Source organism: Plasmodium chabaudi, assembly GCF_900002335.3.
Source record: "Plasmodium chabaudi chabaudi strain AS genome assembly, chromosome: 11".
NCBI lineage: Eukaryota > Apicomplexa > Aconoidasida > Haemosporida > Plasmodiidae > Plasmodium > Plasmodium chabaudi.
In genome coordinates, this window is record NC_030111.2 from 971,286 (window position 1) to 991,786 (window position 20,501).

Genomic DNA, 20,501 nt, shown 5'->3' on the forward strand with positions numbered 1-20,501 from the left:
TATGTGTTTGTTTGGGTATATGCATATAAATGTGTGTATTGTTGCTTCCTTTGGTATGACATTTTATGATCAATGCATTTTTCATAAAAACTATAAAATAATAGATGAAGAAATAAAAAGTTGTGAATGTATTTTTTTATACATAATGATATGCGTATCTCTGATGTTTTTCATATCTTTGAAAATATTGTACTTTTCTTCTGCCTTGTCCCATCGCTTTTTCTTTCACAGCTTCTGTAACCTTTGCGTTTTCTCCTCTTCAGCAATCGTTTAGTTACATATGGATTGTATATATAATTTTATGTCATTATTTATTTTTTTAATTTGCATTTTTAAAAACATTATTTTCCATTTTAGTTATACTAAAAAAAATATAAAAGTTAAAGCATTTCTTGGGTTATATATATGCGCGTGAATAATTCGTTTTATCAAATATTGCGCCTTTCGATTTTTTATTAACAATCATGGTTTATAATCTATTACAATTAGTAATATTTTTTACTTAAACAATTTATGCTAGAATAAATTTCTAATAGGAGAAACTTTTTTTTGACAAAAATATTTCAAAGGAAAAAAATTACATATATTTATATTATATGCATATGTATGCACTTATGCTGGCATATTATAGATACACAGTGGTATTATATATTTTTTTTCTTTTGAAGTAAATTATTTGATAAAGGTTGTAAAAAAAATTATTTTAAGTCCACAAAATAACAATATATATAGATATATGCAAATTTATAACACTCTATATATGCGTATAGAGGGAAAATGAAAAAATGTTAAACATATCAAATATGTAATACAAGTAAATTCTTCAAATAATTGTCAATAGATGTAATATATATGTGGCTATATATATTTTTTTAAACAAAATAAAAAATAAAAAGCAATCATTTTATATCTCATTATCAGTTTGTTAAAAAAAACAAATTATACTAACAATAACTGATTTCTAAATAAATTAAAATATATATATATTATTTTAATTGCATATATATAGAAAATCCAAATGAAAATGATTACAAATATATCACTCAGTTGTTTCATGTTATCTATAAGCCATATGATAACCATTTATACAATATTGTGAAATGTTTTTTCCTAAGCCATAACAGTGTAAGCAATATCCATGGTCTTGTGCTCATTATGATGGCAATTTATTGTACTGGAGTAAAAATAGTAAAACTTCAGTGCTAATAATATATATGGTTCCAAAGAGGATATTAATTGCATAAGCCATAAATATGAATATACACACACTGAATTATTTGGCGATATAGATAGCATAATTGATTAAATGCATATCATATCAAAACAAAAAAAAAATAAAAAATTAAAACCATTCTAATGCTTTGATTAGCACATACGTGTGTATATTTTATGCTTTTGTATATATATTTATGAGTACAGGATAGAGAAATATTTTTGTGGATTTCCAGATGTCTACACATTGTATTAATATTTATTTGTGCCTTTTTTATTATTTTATAGATTTGTTTTCGTATTTTCTTATTCATTTGTTACCTCTTTCCTAACTGAATTAATAAACTTTTGAATATTTTCTTTATCATTTTGTGTTAAAAAATTATTTGGCAAAAAATTATAATTACTGTGCAGATATAACCTATATACTTCAGTTTCTATATTAACAAAATTTAGTCTTTTGTATATTCTTAAGGCAATTTCATTTTCTACATTTAAATCACATCTATTGCAATAATATAAATATTTCAATATATATATACATATGTACATAATTAATAGGCCGAATGATTTATTTCTATATTCTTTATGAACAACAAATCGTTCAATCCTTGAATCAAAGCATCTTCCCATGTGGAATAGCAAATATATCTCTACATAACCAACAATTTTTTTATTTTTTAAATTGTAATTTTGTAGTTCCAAATAAATATCATTTGAATCTAAGATTGTTTTACTATCATTATAGTCTTTATTGGTTTTTTTGAAATATCGATTGTTTTTTTCAATTCCTTTTTTTATGATATCTTCAATATTTAACATAAGCGATTTTTCAAATTGCACTGTATTAATACATGAAGATGTGTTTTGATAAGGAGCATTATTATTATCACAATCATAAATGTACAAAACATAAGGATAATAAAAAGATTTCCCTATCATTTCAAAAAATAAAGATGGCCCAAAAAATATATTGCAGGTTGTAACATCTCTTAGCATTTGATTACATATAATTAAATATTCATAATAAGTTGACATTAATTTAAATTTAAATTTGTAATTATTCCATCTGAAAACATATTTATATAACACTTTTTTTTTCCTCAATATATCTAAATAAACCTCTTTGAAACTCTCACAATCGCTTATTTCAGGAATATTTTTTTCTTTATGTGAATTTTCCATTTTTGAAAAATAAAGTTTATTTTTACATATAAATTTCGTATGAGAAAAAATATTATATACCTAGATAGAAATATATATAATATTTCATTAAAAGCGGAATTTCATGAAAACTGCCAATTGAAAAAAATAATGTTGATCATATAGAGGGGAAAATAATTTAAATAAGCATATAGTAATTGGTGTAATATACATATATGTATAATTGTTATATAAGAGAATAAAAAAAATAGAATAACGAACATATGAAATATACATATTATGAGCAAAAATACAAATATAAAATGTGCTAATGAAAAATAAATGAATAGGCGTTATTATGAAAGAATAAATAAATATAATGATTTATGGGCGCTATACATATATATAGCAACGTCGAACAGTTTTTCGTGTAGATAAGTAAAATTCGTGTTTATTTATATCCTATGCTCCCATAAGGGGAAAAATAATAAATAGAATGAAAATAAGTACTGAATAAAAAAAACACAAAATATATTCTGCATCGGTATAATTCTTTCCACTCGGAAAATTAAAAAATTATTCATTCAACAAAGGTCATGCATATAATGATATTATACTAGTAAAATGGAACAAATCTTTGAGGTTTCACCATTTTTATAAGTGAATATTGTTTAAATTAATTTTTTATATAGTTCGTAGTAACTTTCAGAAAAGAGAAGATGGTATCGTATTGGGTCATATGTAGAAAAATGGTCTTTTTTTAATTTTTTTATTTCATTTAATGTATATTGTTTTATTTCGTGTATTGTCTTGAAGGTGATTAATAATTTTCCGTTATCCCATACATGCAATAATTTATTTTCGATTTGTTTGGGTGTAATAACTATTTTTTTGCATTGGTTTAGCATATCAATACATGTAATTTCTTTGTTTTGCAAAGGTTGTGGTGCATCGCACTGTTGTATATAATCAACTGATACATAATCATCTTCAGTATATAATCTATAAAGCATTTTTTTATATGGATAATTCGATTTTATATTCTCATTTGTTATTTTAAAGCATGGTTGATTATTAATCTGCACTAACTTAAAAACAAGACCTAATGATGGCTGTGATTGGCATGTTATTAAATTTGTTCCAATGGCAAACATATCAATATGATGCTTATCTTGATTGAAAGTTTGAATTACTTTTTCATTAATATCATTACTAATACAAATTTTGAGCTCATTAAAAGGAACATTTAATTTACTTGATATGTCAATAAATATTTTTTTACACTCATTTGATAATTGTTTTAAGTCACCCGAATCGATACGTATACCAATAGGCTTATAATTTATTTCATGTAACGATAATGCTACTATTAGAAAGTTGAAAATTCCAGACTCTAATGTGCTATATGTATCTATTAAGCTAATGAACATCTTTGGATTAATTTGAGCAAAAGCCACAAATGCCAATAATTCACTTTCATTAGCATTTTTGCAATCATATAACTTATGGACAATTTCTTTGTTTTTATTTACTATGCTTAAAAAATCATGATTATCTAAATATTTATTAGGTACAGATTGATCGCCTTTAAACGATAGTATAAATGAATGTGACATTGTTCCTAATATAGGTATATCATATAGAAAAGATGCATATACATTTGATGTAAAATCGGCGCCAGCATAAGCATATCTCGATCCACTTAATGCGCCATCCGGCCCTTGAGCTCTTCTACAACCAAATTCAGCTAATGTTTTTTGGTTTATAGAAATTTTATGCATCATACTATTTGTAGCTATTAAAGTAGGATAGTTTATTAAATTTAAAATAGCGCTTTCTAATATCTGACATATTAATAATGGTCCTTCTAATGTTATTAATGGCTCATTTGCAAAAACTATTGACCCTTCTTCCATACTGTGAATAGATAAACGAGATCCATTTACACCTTTTAAATAATCAACAAATTCGTCGATATACTCATAATGTGACATTTTTTTTCTTATATATTCTAATTGTCTTTGTGTAAAACGAAAACAATTAATATATTTTATAACTTCATGTACGCCTCCTAAAACAGCAAATTCTCCTTTAAAAGGGCATTTACGAAAAAATAATTCGAAGACTGATATATTTTCATGTTTTTTTTGTCTAAAAAATGTATATGCCATTACCAAATGATAGTAATCCATAAAAAGAGCGTTCATACTATTGCTATGTGGCATATCTAAGCTTTTGTTTATTCGATTCTCTATTAAATAGTTGGTACATTTCATTGACGATATAATTTTATGTTCTTCGATAGGAACTCCACTAGATGCAGAATCGCCTTTTAACGACATTTTATCTACAGATTTATCTATCATTTGTACTGTATTTATGGCATTTTCATGCCCATCCATTGGTTTTTTAGATATTGCGCCATTATGTAGGTTATTACATGAATCTTGAGACATCTGTTTTTTCTTTTTCAAAAATAAAAGTTCTTTTAAATCATCTTCTGTTATATGTACATCATTTACATAGATAGATTTGTTATTTGGGGCGACCGTGATATTATTAATTAAAACTGAATTTACATTTCTCATTTCCATATCTTGTTTATTTAAACATATATTATCATTCAAATCTGTTCCATTATTTCCATTACATAATCGGTTTTTATCACAATTGCATTTGCTTTCCATTTTATTCTTATTGTATATATATATATATATATATATTATAACGGAATTTAGTTTTTTTATTATATCGGAAAATTACGAAATGACAATGTTGGGACACTATGTAATACTTAGAAAAGGGGAAAATGCAAATTAAAATAAACAATATAAAATAGTTTTAAAATAAAAAATATTATAGAGCATATAAATTTTATTTTGACATATATATTAATATTCTGGAGTGTTTTATCGCATACGGAATAAAAGTAATTGTATACTTCTACTTTGAAGGAACTATTAATTATATATGTACATACGTAAGGATGCTGTAACCATTCGCATTCATATACATGTAAATATGCAATATAAAAAATAATGTAAACTATTTAATTGTTTAGCAGAAACTAGCAATCGAACAAGATCATCTCATCGAATAATATAAAATTTTATTATAAAAAAATAAATAAAATTAATATAAATGCGTTAATCTTTTTACACCGAGTTTAATTAAATATATGGGATTTATATAAATTATTTATCAAAAGCATAAAAAACAATAGTAATAATTAGTATTACAGAATATTCATAATATAATTTTTTTTATATTATAACTTTTAATTAAATTAAAAAAATAACATCATTATAGGAACGACACAAATTCATATATGCATTATTTTGTGTGGGAATAAATAAAAAAATACTATAATGCATACATATATAATCCATTCATATCATAAAGCATATGCTCTCTGAATACTATATTATTCCATTACTATGCAATTTTCCCACATTATTTTCACATATTATTTATGGTATATATATGAATACTGATCTTCTTCGCTGTTTTCATATATAGACCCCCATTGTACCCATATATATAATATGTAACCATTATATATATGTGTTTATATATCCACATATATTTACGAAACCCAACTCAAATGAATAGCTTTAAGAAAGTTAAATTTTGAATGCTTGGAGAGTTTTCATTTTGCTATTTTTACGAATTAAGTTTTTTTGATTGTTTTCATTGCCTAATATTAGTTATTAGTATATTATTAAAATAAACAATAAAATACATAAAAATCAATAGTGAAAAAAATCGAAAAAAAGGTACTAAAATGAATTATGCAGAGCAAAAACGAAGTGTTATATGCATACACATGCATATATGAACAATATATAGCATGAAAAAGGGAAAAAATGAGCATTAGAATAAATAATATGCACACTTTTCCATTTATAAATAAAATTCATGAGCATACATATATGTGAATTGAGATATCCTCTAACTATATATTGCACATGCATTAGTATTTCCTTTGTAATTTTATTAACTTTTTCATTTTAATTTTCCGAAGAAATATTAAAATTGTATTACAAAAAAATAAGTAATTTTATAATTAATGGTTTATTAAAACATTCCGCCATATATTACTTCATTATAAAGCACATATTAATGTGCATAATGCACATAATAGATACCGAGATACATGGACTAAACATATTAGAACAAATCGGCAATGGCTTGTTTTTGTTTCTCTGTTAACTGATCAGGAAATTGTACCAAAAATTTAATGTAAAGATTGCCATATTGACTTGAATTTTTAATCGGCATACCTTTATTTTGTACTTTAAGAACTTCATTATGAAAAGTGACGGTATTTTTGGTTATATGAATAGGTGTACCACTAATATGATGTATATCTTTTGAGAATCCAATTAAAGCATCCTTTAAACTAATTTGATATGTTTGATGTAAATCGTTATTTTTTCTTTCATACACCTTATGGTTTTTTGTTTGAACAAGAAAAATTAAATCTCCATTTTCATGGCCAATTTGTTGTTTTCCTTTTTTTTCAAATAAAATTTTATCATTATTTTTAGTTCCAGGTTCAATTTCTAATGTTAATTCAATACTTTTTTCTTCAATTAATCCATTTGGGCAATAAGAGCAGTTTGAATCCCATGCTTTCCCCCTATCTATACAATTATCATCTCTTATTTTATTTTGCATAATAAAACCTGGAGCAACTTGTTGTGTTACTGTCCTATACCCTTTTCCACTACATTCTTTTTTTTTCTTAATACAGTCATCACTTCTTATGCATTTTACATCCCTTGTATAATATACCGAAAATATATCTCCTTTATATAATTGTTCTAAATTCAATTCTATTGGTAATATTAGACTTTCTGCTTTTTTAACTTCTTCTCTTCTAAAACCGCCACCAAAAAAACTTTCATAAATATTAAAATGATCTGATGGATCATCATCCATTTTATTACTTTCCACATTCTTTGCGGCCTCTAATCCATAATGATCATACGCCCTTCTTTTTTCTTCATCACTTAATATTTCATAAGCTTCAGCTATTTCATTAAAACGATTATTTGAGTTTTTATCTTTTGCTTTATCTGGATGATATATTTTGGATAATTTCCTATAAGCCTTTTTTATTTCTTCAGTACTTGCATATCGATCTACTTCTAGCACCTTATATAATTTTGTATGGTTATAATCATCATCTTCTGGTTCCCCACGCCCAAACCATGCATTTGCATATTTATTCCATTTTTTATCGATTTGTACTGTGCTTAAAACAGCTAAAATAACTAGCGTAAAATATATTTTTCTTTTTATCATGTTTCTTCAAATATCCATCTGTAAAGGCATGTATATATGATGCATATCAGGAATTATTAGGTGAAATAGAAACAAGTAAATGCATTCTTATGCATATATATGTATACATAGCTATGGATGCATGTATACAATATTCGGATATAGTTATAATATGCACGCCCACAAATACAAAGATACGCTTGGTTAGAATGTTTTACCTGAATGGCTATGTATATATCGTATCTAAATAAAGAATGGCTGAGTTATATATATAACCTTTTTTCTACGGACTCACAAATATGATATTCAAGGCATATGCCGTATATAAAGCCCTTTCTGAAAATTAAAACATTTAATTTTGTTGCTCTTTATTTTGTTAAAGTAAAAATATTATATTTATATGTGAGTTATATATATATATTAATATTTTATGGGCAATTTGGGTGCTATTTTCATGGATGGATATTTGTATACAAAAATATCCATATATACAAAAGCTTATACTTTATAATTGGAAATTTTAGAATTTAAATTTTTAAATCATACGCCTTTATTTATTATATAAATTTCTAAATATTTCTTTTTTAATCATAATTTTCCGCTATTGTATTATTTATTTTTTTTTATTATTCAAAAATTAATAATAATAATTTGGCATGCTCATTTATTATTTTACTATTTTTTTTTTTACTATCATGGGCCATAAATTATTATGCTTTAAATAATAAAAATATATATATAATACAAATATGCTTTTATATATATATTATAGTGCACAAGCAAGCCGAATATTAAAGTCAATATTTTATTACATCATTTTTTGTTCTAACAAAGAATTACAAAAAATATTTTAACTTAAAATAAAATTTTATTTGAAAGGAAATGTTCTTTACGTATTTATGTAAAAGCATGTTACTTGATTGTTTTATGGAGACTTAGAGACATTCAAAAACAACGGTGTTGAAAAATAACGAAATACTCCAAAACAGTAAAAACGGTAATTTAGAGTAATGAAATACTAAAATTCGACATAAATCATTATTAAAGGGGAAATGTATTACATATAATTGGATATATACATTGTTATACAAATGTAATAATTATAAATAAGTATGTATATACATATATTTGAATGAAACGATGCATACAGATTATATACAATTATTGAGTGTGTGAACATGAGAACAAATTGATGAGTAAATTATAGATTAATAGAAATGAAAGAATCTGTATACCCGTAAAACCTCGATAATATTTGATACATGTAACTTTGGAAATTATACGCAAATAAAGTTATTTGGATATATAACACCATACATTTGGGTTTCTTATATTTTTCCAACTTCACAAAAAATTATATAAATAGGTATAAATATATTATTAATGTCATGAAAAATTATTAAATATTAATAAATTTTTATGCTGGTACTCAATGTTTTATATTTCTTATAAAATTATGTGTACCGATATATTCGAAGCATTTACATGATTTATTAATAAAATACTTTTGTAAAAAAATATTTCGAAAAATACCCAACATAACGATATAGGTATATGTACATTTATAACGCTCTCTATATATATCTAGAGAAAGAAAACGAGAAAATATTAAAAACAGGATATATGCAATACGAATAACATCTTCAAATGATTGTCAATAAATGTAAATATATGTATAATTATAAATATTTTTTAAACATAATAAAAGATAAAAGAAATCATTCCTTGCAACGCTCCTGAATGAATATACTAATTAGTAAAAATAGAATAATAACAGATTTAATAAAATTTGAAAGGAAAATAAAATGTAATGTTCGCCTATATAATAATAAAAAAACAAAATGTGCAGGGGATAATAAAAAATATAATAATTTCCTAAAGAATATATGCAATAAAAATGTCATAAGGAATTTGGATTCAGTAAATATTATTGAAAATTTAAAGTATGTAACTGAATATAATGTGAATGAAGATATTATTAAAAATTACATAAATCGAGTAAAAACGCTAAAAGAACAATGGGGGTTAAACAAAATCTATTTTATTTTTAAAACACTTATAAAATACAAGTTATATGATGCTGCGTTGTTGAGCAGATTAGAAAATATTATCAATGATATAGAGGTTCCTAATGAAGACATGAAAAAAGAAAAAATTGATTGTTTTGAAAATGTATATATAATAAGGATATCGTATATTTTATACAGTTTTCATTATTTTAATCATACTAATGAACAATTAGTAAACAAGTTGATAAACATCTTGAACATTAAAATAGGTTATATAATATATCACAATGATTATTTCAACCGTTTTATTTTTAACACATTCAAGGATTTTAATGAAAAACATGAAAATATAAAACAAGAGAATAATGATAGTTCTGGAAAGGATATAGATACTGTGCAAAAATGCATAAATGATGATAGTAAAAAGTGTAATGAATCACATGGGTACGGTATTTTAGGAAACTCTTTCAAATTTAATGGCTTAAAAAAGGAAATATATGAAATCAAAGAATTGACTTTAGATAGTAATAAGCATGTGGACGTTTATATTAGAAATGTAACATTTAATGAAATATATTTCATTATCAGTTTATTAAAAAAAATAAATTATACTAGCAATAAACAGTTTCTAAATAAATTAAAATTGATATATTATTTTAATTGCATAGATATAGAAAAGCCAACTGAAAATGATTGCAAATATATTACTTTGTTATTTCATCTTATCTATGAGCCAGGTGATAAGTATTTATACAATATTATGAAATTGTTTTTACTAAGACATAATAATGTAAGCAATATCCATGATCTCGTGTTAATTATGATGACAATTTATTATACTGGAGTAAATAATAGCAAAAGTTCTAATGCTAATAATATAGATTGTTTCAAAGAGGATATTAATAACATAAGTCATCAATATGAATCTGCACACAGTAAATTATTTGACGATATAGATATCATAATTGACCAAATGCATACCGTATCAAAGGAAAAAACAAAAAAACTAAAATTTATTTTGAACTATATTTCTGAACATAGAAATGACATAACAAATAAAGATATTCCTGATATCATATGTGAACGAATTTTTAATTTGTTAAATTATGAATATTATAAAAGTAAATCATTTTGTTACGATTTCGAATCAAAAAATAAAGAAAAACGAATTTCTGAGAATATTGAAAATGAACAAAATGAAGAAAATAATTTAGAAAAAAATAGACCCCGAAGTTATTCCTCTGATTTTTATAAAACAAAAAGCAGTGATTTACAAAGCATAAGTGAGTTCATAAAAATTTGCAATTACATGTCTAAAGACGTGGATGCATTGTATTATTTATATTTAAAAAATAATATAGAATTTTTTAATATGGAAACAATAATTAATGTGATGAAAATGTATGTTTTTGTTTACAATATTAATAATGATCTAAATAAAAACTATCATAAAAATAAGCATAAAGATTTAATATATTCAAATATGATACTTGATAATTTAAATAACTTAACAAATATCATTGTTCAAATTATTATAATGAACTCTTTACACCGATTATATAGTTCATGTAGTTTAAAAAATTTGGCAAGCATACTTTATTATCTACACCAAATAAATAGCACTTTTGATAATAAAATATTTGAAGAGTTACACATTAAAAAGTTGCAGAACCATATAGATGATATTGTCACTAAAAAGTTAAAGGTAATTATAAATAAACAAGGAGAAAATAATATCAATGTTGTTAAAGAATTACAAACTACCAAAGAGAGATATCACATGAACAATTTGCATGCTATCTCGTTCGATGATATGGAAACTGGCGAAAAAATAACCGAAAATTTCACCAGAAAAATAAATCAAAACGAAGATGATAATATGAATTACGAGAATTTACACAGCAGCTTATCCAAAAAAAGCGAAAACATAAATGAAAGAAATAATATGAATTTAAAAATACAACATGATGAAAATAATATTAATACATTTATTTCACTATTTAATATATATAGTAAAAATTTGAATAATAAAAAAATAATTTATATGCTTTTACAAATTTTAAATAAATACAATATAGAAAACAAACCAGAGAAACCAGAAATATATATAAATTTATTAAATTCATTTGCAAAAATGAAATATAGAAATTTATTACTTATAGAAACATGTCTAAAAAAAGTTACTGAAAATTTAAACGGTTTACATTTCTTTGATTGCATAAATTTGCTAATATCATTATCAAGGCTAAATATATTTGGTATAAATTTAAATGTATATGATGATATTCCATTGTCTTTAAAAAATAAGGATGGTATGTTGAATATAAAAACACCATATGAAAATGAAAAACTCCTTTTCATAAATGAATGTAATGATAATAATTTAAAAAATTGTAATCAAATAAGCATGGTTAACAATTTAAAATCTATCTTGAAAAAAATAAATGAAAATTTGTCTAATTTTATTTTCACCCCAAGTTATAAAATAATTAACATTATTCCAAATATATTAAACAGCTATATTATATTAGGCTTTGATAAAATACACTTTAAAAATATAAATAAAATGCTAGAGTCTTTTCATCATTATATATTTAATTATTTTGAAGAAAAACACTCCGAAAATATTAATATGAGTTATTATAATAATAAATATGATATCGATAATTTCAATGAATATTGTTCAACGGATATAAGTAATAGCATGGGTAGTCCAAGTGTAAAAAACCATTATTGGTATTTCAGTGAGCAAAACAATGTAATACTAACAAAAAAAAATTCTAATATATCACTTCATATTCCCATTCATTCGATATATCAGCTGTATATATTTAATGTTTATTTTAATATATATATAAAATATTTATATCAATATTATATAAACAAAGACATATCTATGCCTGTTGAAACTCATTCCATGAATAACAACGAAGCAATAAATTGCATAAAAAACCCATTGCACTATTTAAATAATTCAAGAATTTACATAAATGATGATAAAACAAAAACTAATAAAAAAAAAAGTTACGATTTTTTTAAAATACACAATATTTTAAGTGAAAAAAGTATACACATACTAAATAACATAATTTATTTCGTTAAATATATAAACAACTTTTATAATAAAAGCACATATGAAAAATATAATTTTTATATGCAATTTTTGATTCATACTCCAGAAAAAGAGACTAAAAATGAACAGCTAGTTGAATACGCAAAAGAGTGTCATATTATTGATAAAAGAAATAATTCGTCAATTCATTCATCGAGTTTCCACAGGGATGTTTTCTCAACATTTCGGTTGTTAGGGATAAACGATATGGAGTGCGAGGTAATGCTATGTGAATTTTGGAAAACGTACATGTATATATAGAGAGAGATAATTCGATGCATAACTACAATATACCCTTATATTGGTTTCTCAATAAACATGCTTCATCGTTTTATTTATTCTCTTTATTATTGCTTTTTTTAAATTTTTTTTGAAGGTCCCATTTCTTGATGGAATTTATACCGTCGACATTGTTATACAAAATTCGGTAATATAAAAATTACAATGAATCTATATTAGTGAGCAACATAATAATAACTTTCTTTCAGTCATTCGTATACATTAAGTATTATCCTATACTATTAATTTTTTTATCGGATTTTTTATTTTTTAGATATGTGTCGAGATCAATGGAAACAACCATTATTACTACGACAGAAACATGAAGAGATCATGTCAAAACATTGATTGCCTAAATCTAATAAAATATTACTTGCTATGCAAAAAATATAAACTAATTTTAATTCCATACTTAGAATGGAATAAGTTAAAAAATAATGAAGAGAAAAAAGAATATTTGAAAAATAAAATGGAATCATAAAGACATTATAAGAAACACTTACAATGTTCATTTTGTGCAAATGATTAGTTATATATTAATATCTATGCATTGATAAGTTTATTCAATGACGATATACAATGTATATTTCGTGTATTCGAATTGTTAATAATAATATAAAATCGTTGAATCATCAAAAAGGCAATGAAATAACAAATTAAAACAAACAAAAAAGAAAAAGAAAAAATTAAGAACATTTTAATGTTTTCAGTAGCATATCCATTTGTATATATTTTTATGAATATAATATAGATAACTTTTTTTTGTGGATTTCCATATGTCTACATATTTTTATTAATATTTATTTGTGCCTTTTTTATTATTTTATAGATTTTTTTTCGTATTTTCTTATTAATTTGTTTCTTCCTTCCTAACGGAAATAATAAACTTTTGAATACCTTCTTTATCATTTTGTGTTAAAAAAATATTTGGAAAAAAATTATAATTACTGTGCAAATATAACCTATATACTTTAGTTTGTATATTAACAAGATTTAATTTTTTGTATATTCTTAAGGCAATTTCATTTTCGACATTTAAATCACATTTATTACAATAACATAAGCATTTCAATATATATGTACATATACTTGAATGAAACGATGCATACAAATTGCATTCGGCTATTGAGTGTGGGAAAATGCAGAAAAAGTTGTTGGATAAATCGTAAATTAATAGAAATGAAGAATCTGTATACCCGTAAAACCTCGATAATGTTTGATATATGTAACTTTGGAAATGGGATGCAAATAAGTTATTTGTATATGTAATACCATACATTTTGGTTTCTTATATGTTTCCAACTTCACATAAAATTATATAAATAGGTATAAATATATTGTTTACAATGTTATCATTTCTCATAGATTACTTTATGTATAAAAATATACCTATAGTATCCATATTTATTTCTAGTTTGTTAAATAAAACAAAAAATATATATGTTTTGTTAAAAAACACAAGTTTTAAGTTGTTTATTTTTATTTATATAATTTAAAAGAAAGAATTTACTTACATAGTGTAACTGTGAATAAAATATGATTAATATTTTCAGAATTTTTTGTTATGAATGCTTTAAAACCCTAAAATCCATATTATACTATATTTTATAAATAAATATGATGTTGATAGACAAAATATTTATATTAAAAATCATTGTTGTTGTACACTAAATATAAAAGTTATGAAAATACTGGTAGCATTACTCCACGAATTTTATTGTGAGGAAAATAAATGTATTATTATTGCCATAAAAAATTATTAAATATTAATAAGATTTTATGCTGTTACTCAATGTTTTATATTGCTTATAAAATTATGTGTATCGATATATTCGAAGTATTTACATTATTTATTAATAAAATATCTTTATAAAAAATGTTTCAAATTTTAAAAGATGGAAATTTCCATTGTATATATTAATGCAAAAAAGTTGTATATTATTTTATATGTATATTCCTTTGAATATTTTAATTATTACTTATAAGTTCTCATTCACAAAAGGTTCCCATATAATCCATAGTTGCAACCTTCCTATTAAATCTTTTAATTAATTTAGAACACCATATATATGCAATTACAACATTTTGTATCGAAATCTATTTGTACAATTTCTCCTATAATTTCAATATAACAATAAAAAGTATTACCATGCATTGTGTGCATATCTGACAACACATAGCCAATGCTAACTACATATGCATAATTGTATAGTGCTTTCGTTTAAAATGCATGGTTATGTTTTTATTCATATATTACATATATTTTTTTCATTCGAATTTAGCATAAATTATATATATGAGAAATTATAATTTATATGAATTTTGTATACATTACTTCTATAAATACATAAAATTGCATGCATGTGTTATATTTTTTTCAATTCAAAATATACTAAATTATATGTAGTTCCAACAAAAAAAAATAAAGCACATAAATAGGGCATGCAAAAATGAACATTGTCATTGAAATATTTTTTAATGTTTTTTCATTCAACGTAATAATATGCTAAAATATATTATTATAAAGGAAGTGCTTTTATATTATATGCATATAAAATCGATGCTAATTTTTTATACATTTTTTAAATTGGATTTAACGAAAAAATATAATAGTATTAATAAATTCTTAAAATCGATATTTTAAATATTTTGTATATAATTCAATGTTAAATTTGTTATATGATAAGTTGTCTCTAAATGTTTTTTTTAATTTTTATATATACTTTTTGATGTTTTTTATGTCAATATTATAAAATAATTAAAATTAACCATATAATAATATACTTAATTTGAGAAAATGAAAAAGAAATTCACATAACCACCAATTTAAAGATAGTATATATATAAACATTTTGTATAATTAAACATTTATTGTAGAATAAATATACTATACATATAATTTTTATATATTTATCATTAAAAAAATTATTGACATAAATTTGAAAGAATGCGGACCTTTCTTTTTATAATCATTTTATATAACTGCATATGTTTGACATTAATATATTCGTTTAATCCGTCAATTGGGGGCATCATCAATGTGCTATTAAAATCACCTTATAAAGTATCTTTTGGTGGATCCGATAAAAATACGGAAATTCCGAATTTAGAAGGAAGGGGGAGTTTTTTAAATGAAACAAACATTGAAGAAACGGAACAAATCGTCGAATTCGAAAGTAAAGAGTCAAAAAATGATGGCCAAGATCTGTTGAATAACGAATCGGCACCTGAATTAGTGATAGAACGTGAAATGGCAACTACTAAAGAAGCTATAGTAGAAGAAGCAGCAATCGATAAGGAAACTGTAATAGAAGAGACCGTTGATAATGATGACCCTTCAGACGAAATAAAAAGAATTAAAGAAGTCACATCCGAGGAAATCGAAAAAATAAAAGAAACTGCGGCAGAAGAAATAGAAAAGATTAAAGAAACTGTAGCCGAAGAAATCGAAATTGCTAAAGAAATAATAGCAGGTGCTGTATTAGAAAATAAAGAAAAAGGAGAAGATAAAGAACCCGTATCAGAAGGTACAGAAGAAAATAAAGAAAAAGAAGAGGATAAAGAGCTCATATCAGAAAATACAGAAGAAAATAAAGAAAAAGAAGAAGTATTAAAAAACGCTAATATAGAAAATGAATCTATTGTGGAGGAGATAGATAAATCAAATGGTAAAGATCCAAGTAAAATGACGAAAGAAGAAAAAACAAATGAGATGATTCAAGAAAAATATGGGGATTTCAAAAAAGATGAAAATTCCTATTATTGGGAAAGTACATCTACCAATGCAGAGGATGATGCTGTCGATGATGTATACGATGATGCTTACGATGATATAGAGATTGTCGGATCTTCAAAAGAAAATAATAGTACTATTAGTGATAATAAGAATAAGAATAAGAATAGTGTCTATTTAATTCCAGGGCTTGGAGGAAGTACGTTAATTGCGGAATATAATGATGCAAAAATTGAAAGCTGTAGTTCAAAAGTATTACATTCTAAACCTTATAGAATATGGCTTAGTTTAAGCAGAATGTCTTCATTAAAATCAAATGTATATTGTTTATTTGATACATTAAAATTAGATTATGATAGAGAAAATAAAATATATGTCAACAAACCAGGTGTAATTATAAATGTTGAGAGTTATGGATATACAAAAGGTGTTGCGTTTTTAGATTATATAAGAAATAGACCATTGCGCTTAACAAGATATTATGGTATTATTGCAGATAAATTTTTGAAAAATGAATATGTTGATGGAAAAGATATATTAAGTGCCCCATATGATTGGAGATTCCCCCTTTCACAACAAAAATATCACGTTTTAAAGTCACACATTGAATATATATATAAACTGAAAAACGAAACTAAAGTCAATTTAGTAGGTCATAGTTTAGGTGGGTTATTTATTAATTATTTTTTATCACAATTTGTAGATGACGAATGGAAAAAAAAACATATAAATATTGTAATGCATATTAGTGTACCATTTGCTGGCTCGATTAAGGCAATTAGAGCACTACTTTATACTAATAAAGATTATACCGTTTTAAAATTAAGAAATATTCTTAAAGTATCGATATCTGGAAGTTTAATGAAAACTATTGCACATAGTATAGGCTCCATATTTGATCTTTTACCTTATAGAAAATATTATGACAGGGATCAAATCGTTGTAATAATAAATATGAGTGAGTTGCCAATTGATGAGAAGCTTGTTCAAAGTATAGTAACCGAGTGTGGAATATATAACGAAAGTTGTTACACTGACAGAGAAGGCGTAAATCTAAAGACATATACATTATCAAATTGGCACGAATTGTTAAATGATGATTTGAGGGAAAAATATGAAAATTATATCCAATACACCGATCGATTTTTTTCAGTAGATCATGGTATTCCAACATATTGCTTGTACAGCACCACTAGAAAAAAAACCACCGAATATATGCTCTTCTACCAAGATGCGCACCTTAATCAGGATCCTATAATATATTATGGTATTGGCGATGAAACAATTTCATTGGAAAGTTTAGAGGCCTGTAAAAAACTCCAGAATGTGAAGGAAACTAAGCACTTTGAATATTATAAGCATCTTGGAATTTTAAAAAACAGTAAAGTTAGTGATTACATATACAATATCATAGATCAAAATACAACTAATTAATGTGCATAGTATTAGCACATGAAATAATATATGGATCTTAAATCAGTATATGAAATAAATAAAGATGGAGAAATATTTTTTATGTTTTATAATTTCCATTATAAATTTCCGAGAAATAATGTAACTTATTATAAGTTATGCTTTTCTAATTAAAAAAATTCACATTTTTATGCTTACTCAACTTTGTATTTATTTTACATATCCATCATTTGTGTATGTTTATATATGTGGACGAGCATACAATAATTAATATGGATTTGTTTAAATGTCATATTTTTTAGTTTTTTGCATTTGCATTACATAATTATTTTGTGTATATTATATCATTTCTGATATTAATTCATATATTTTTTACTAAAGCATTGTGTTGTAGCATGAGCTATTATGAATGTATGGGAAGTTGTTGTTTTATGTAATAATATACAAATCGTTTTTTATAATCTAAATATATATGATGATAAAAAAACGGATACTACAACATTTGCATACAGATAATTGCCGAATACTTTCATTATGTGTGTTAACAATTACAATACGAGATAAGGAAGTAATTATACTTTCATTGTAAATCTGCATAATATTGCTTATCAACTTTTTTATTTGCTTATTATAAATTAAAGTGGCTTATACTAATTTAACTACATTAATATCTCATCAATATATTAATTATTATTATAAGAATTTTAAATGATATATTTTCCTTAAAAAACAGTACCAATTTGTGAAAGACAAAATATACCAAAGGCATTTATAAGTTTATTATATATATTACATATTTTTTTAATATATACGAATATAATAAAAGTATTTATATATAATTTTTACTCCCATAAAATATATTAATACTTTTTTTTATATTTAAAAATCAATTATATACCGAAAATGGGAAATATTACAACAATATATAATTTACAACTTAATGTAGTATTATTAAGGAACATAAGGAGGCATTGCCATTTCAGCACACCGATGTAATTTCTTCTAAGAGGATAAATATTTATTAATTTTATACTATTTTTTAAGTATTTGGAGTCTAAATTTATTCGTTTTACTTTATATATTATGTATATTTGTTATATACATTTTTTTAATTATATAATAATAATACGAATTTATAAGCAGAAAAATTGTATCTGTTGTATTTCATAATTTTTTTATATTGAGTAAAATATAAATTTTATAAAAAAAATATTTATTAAATTCATTATAGCACACAAAATATATAGAATAAAAAAGGAGGCTGATAAGAAAAAATAAGGTTCATATTTATATGAATGATATAGCACAGATTCAATACATTTGAAATTATATATAAATTATATGTGGGGAATATACCAAATAAATATTTTTCTATGGCAATACGGGATTATTATTTCCCTATATAATTTTTTTAATATGTTACGATACGTTTGATTTACCATTATTTATAAATATGCAATACATAAAAAATAATATAAAAACAATATATACATATATACACGTATAAGTATAATATATATTTTATAAACCCCTATAACGGAATGTATTTTCAGCACCATTGGAAATAACGTCATTTATTTATAAATCCAATACGACCTTACATAAATTTTTTAATAATTACATATTTTACATGAATAAATACATAATGCCATATTATATATAATTTTAAGTATATACTATCATCATTTTTACTATATAATAATATGTAAGTATATATAAAAATATATATGTACAATTTTTACCATTTTTGTATTTGCTTCATATTGTAATAATAATTAATGACGGAAAATAATAGAATAATAAAAATAATAACATAAAAAAACTTTTAAATAATATATGAATAATATATATATATGTTAAAATAAAAATAAATTTAATTAACATAAATATGTAAGAATAACGTTAGTAGAATGCTTATACTCCAAAATATGTACTTAATAAATTTGGCAAAAATATAGAATTGATAAACGAAATTAAAAACACAAAAACATTTAACAAAAAAATAATATTATAGCCTAGTAAAATAATACTATTAAAATATTTATATATATGTATGTTGATTTAGTGAATAATAAATATATATTAGTATAGTATTTTCTTTTTGAGAGTAAGCGAAAATGATAAAAAAAATAACCATTGCATATAAATACTACCTTTTCTTTTAATATTATCTTTTTTATTTATAATTTGTTCGATTTAAAAGAACAAAAAGGAATAATTAAAAACCATACTAAACGAATTACAATAAAAGTGTGGCTATACGTATATTTTATACTAATATGCGTGCATGATTTTCCAGAAGATTAGAGGC

General features: G+C 23.4%; 6 protein-coding genes across 6 annotated transcripts; 2 read left to right on the forward strand and 4 right to left on the reverse strand.

The window, feature by feature from the left end:
* Nucleotides 1-1,518: 1,518 nt before the first annotated feature.
* On the reverse strand, nucleotides 1,519-2,397 carry PCHAS_1127100 (glucosamine 6-phosphate N-acetyltransferase, putative; the record flags this gene model as incomplete). The annotated part of the gene is made up of 1 exon (XM_733427.1): nucleotides 1,519-2,397. The coding sequence occupies one exon, from the start codon at nucleotides 2,395-2,397 to the stop codon at nucleotides 1,519-1,521; it is 879 nt and encodes a 292-aa protein (XP_738520.1).
* A 629-nt stretch (nucleotides 2,398-3,026) lies between these two features.
* On the reverse strand, nucleotides 3,027-5,042 carry PCHAS_1127200 (nicotinate phosphoribosyltransferase, putative; the record flags this gene model as incomplete). The annotated part of the gene is made up of 1 exon (XM_734738.2): nucleotides 3,027-5,042. One exon carries the CDS (start codon nucleotides 5,040-5,042, stop codon nucleotides 3,027-3,029), a length of 2,016 nt encoding a protein of 671 aa, XP_739831.2.
* A 1,483-nt stretch (nucleotides 5,043-6,525) lies between these two features.
* Nucleotides 6,526-7,665, reverse strand: PCHAS_1127300 (DnaJ protein, putative; the record flags this gene model as incomplete). The annotated part of the gene is made up of 1 exon (XM_728753.2): nucleotides 6,526-7,665. One exon carries the CDS (start codon nucleotides 7,663-7,665, stop codon nucleotides 6,526-6,528), a length of 1,140 nt encoding a protein of 379 aa, XP_733846.2.
* Nucleotides 7,666-9,384: 1,719 nt separating this feature from the next.
* PCHAS_1127400 (RAP protein, putative) lies at nucleotides 9,385-13,525 on the forward strand (the record flags this gene model as incomplete). Its single annotated transcript, XM_016798633.1, has 3 exons — nucleotides 9,385-12,984; nucleotides 13,142-13,192; nucleotides 13,319-13,525. 3 exons carry the CDS (start codon nucleotides 9,385-9,387, stop codon nucleotides 13,523-13,525), a joined length of 3,858 nt encoding a protein of 1,285 aa, XP_016654015.1.
* Nucleotides 13,526-13,894: 369 nt separating this feature from the next.
* Nucleotides 13,895-14,323, reverse strand: PCHAS_1127500 (conserved Plasmodium protein, unknown function; the record flags this gene model as incomplete). Its single annotated transcript, XM_740046.2, has 1 exon — nucleotides 13,895-14,323. One exon carries the CDS (start codon nucleotides 14,321-14,323, stop codon nucleotides 13,895-13,897), a length of 429 nt encoding a protein of 142 aa, XP_745139.2.
* Nucleotides 14,324-15,991: 1,668 nt separating this feature from the next.
* Nucleotides 15,992-18,211, forward strand: PCHAS_1127600 (phosphatidylcholine-sterol acyltransferase, putative; the record flags this gene model as incomplete). Its single annotated transcript, XM_740044.2, has 1 exon — nucleotides 15,992-18,211. One exon carries the CDS (start codon nucleotides 15,992-15,994, stop codon nucleotides 18,209-18,211), a length of 2,220 nt encoding a protein of 739 aa, XP_745137.2.
* Between the last annotated feature and the right edge of the window lie 2,290 nt (nucleotides 18,212-20,501).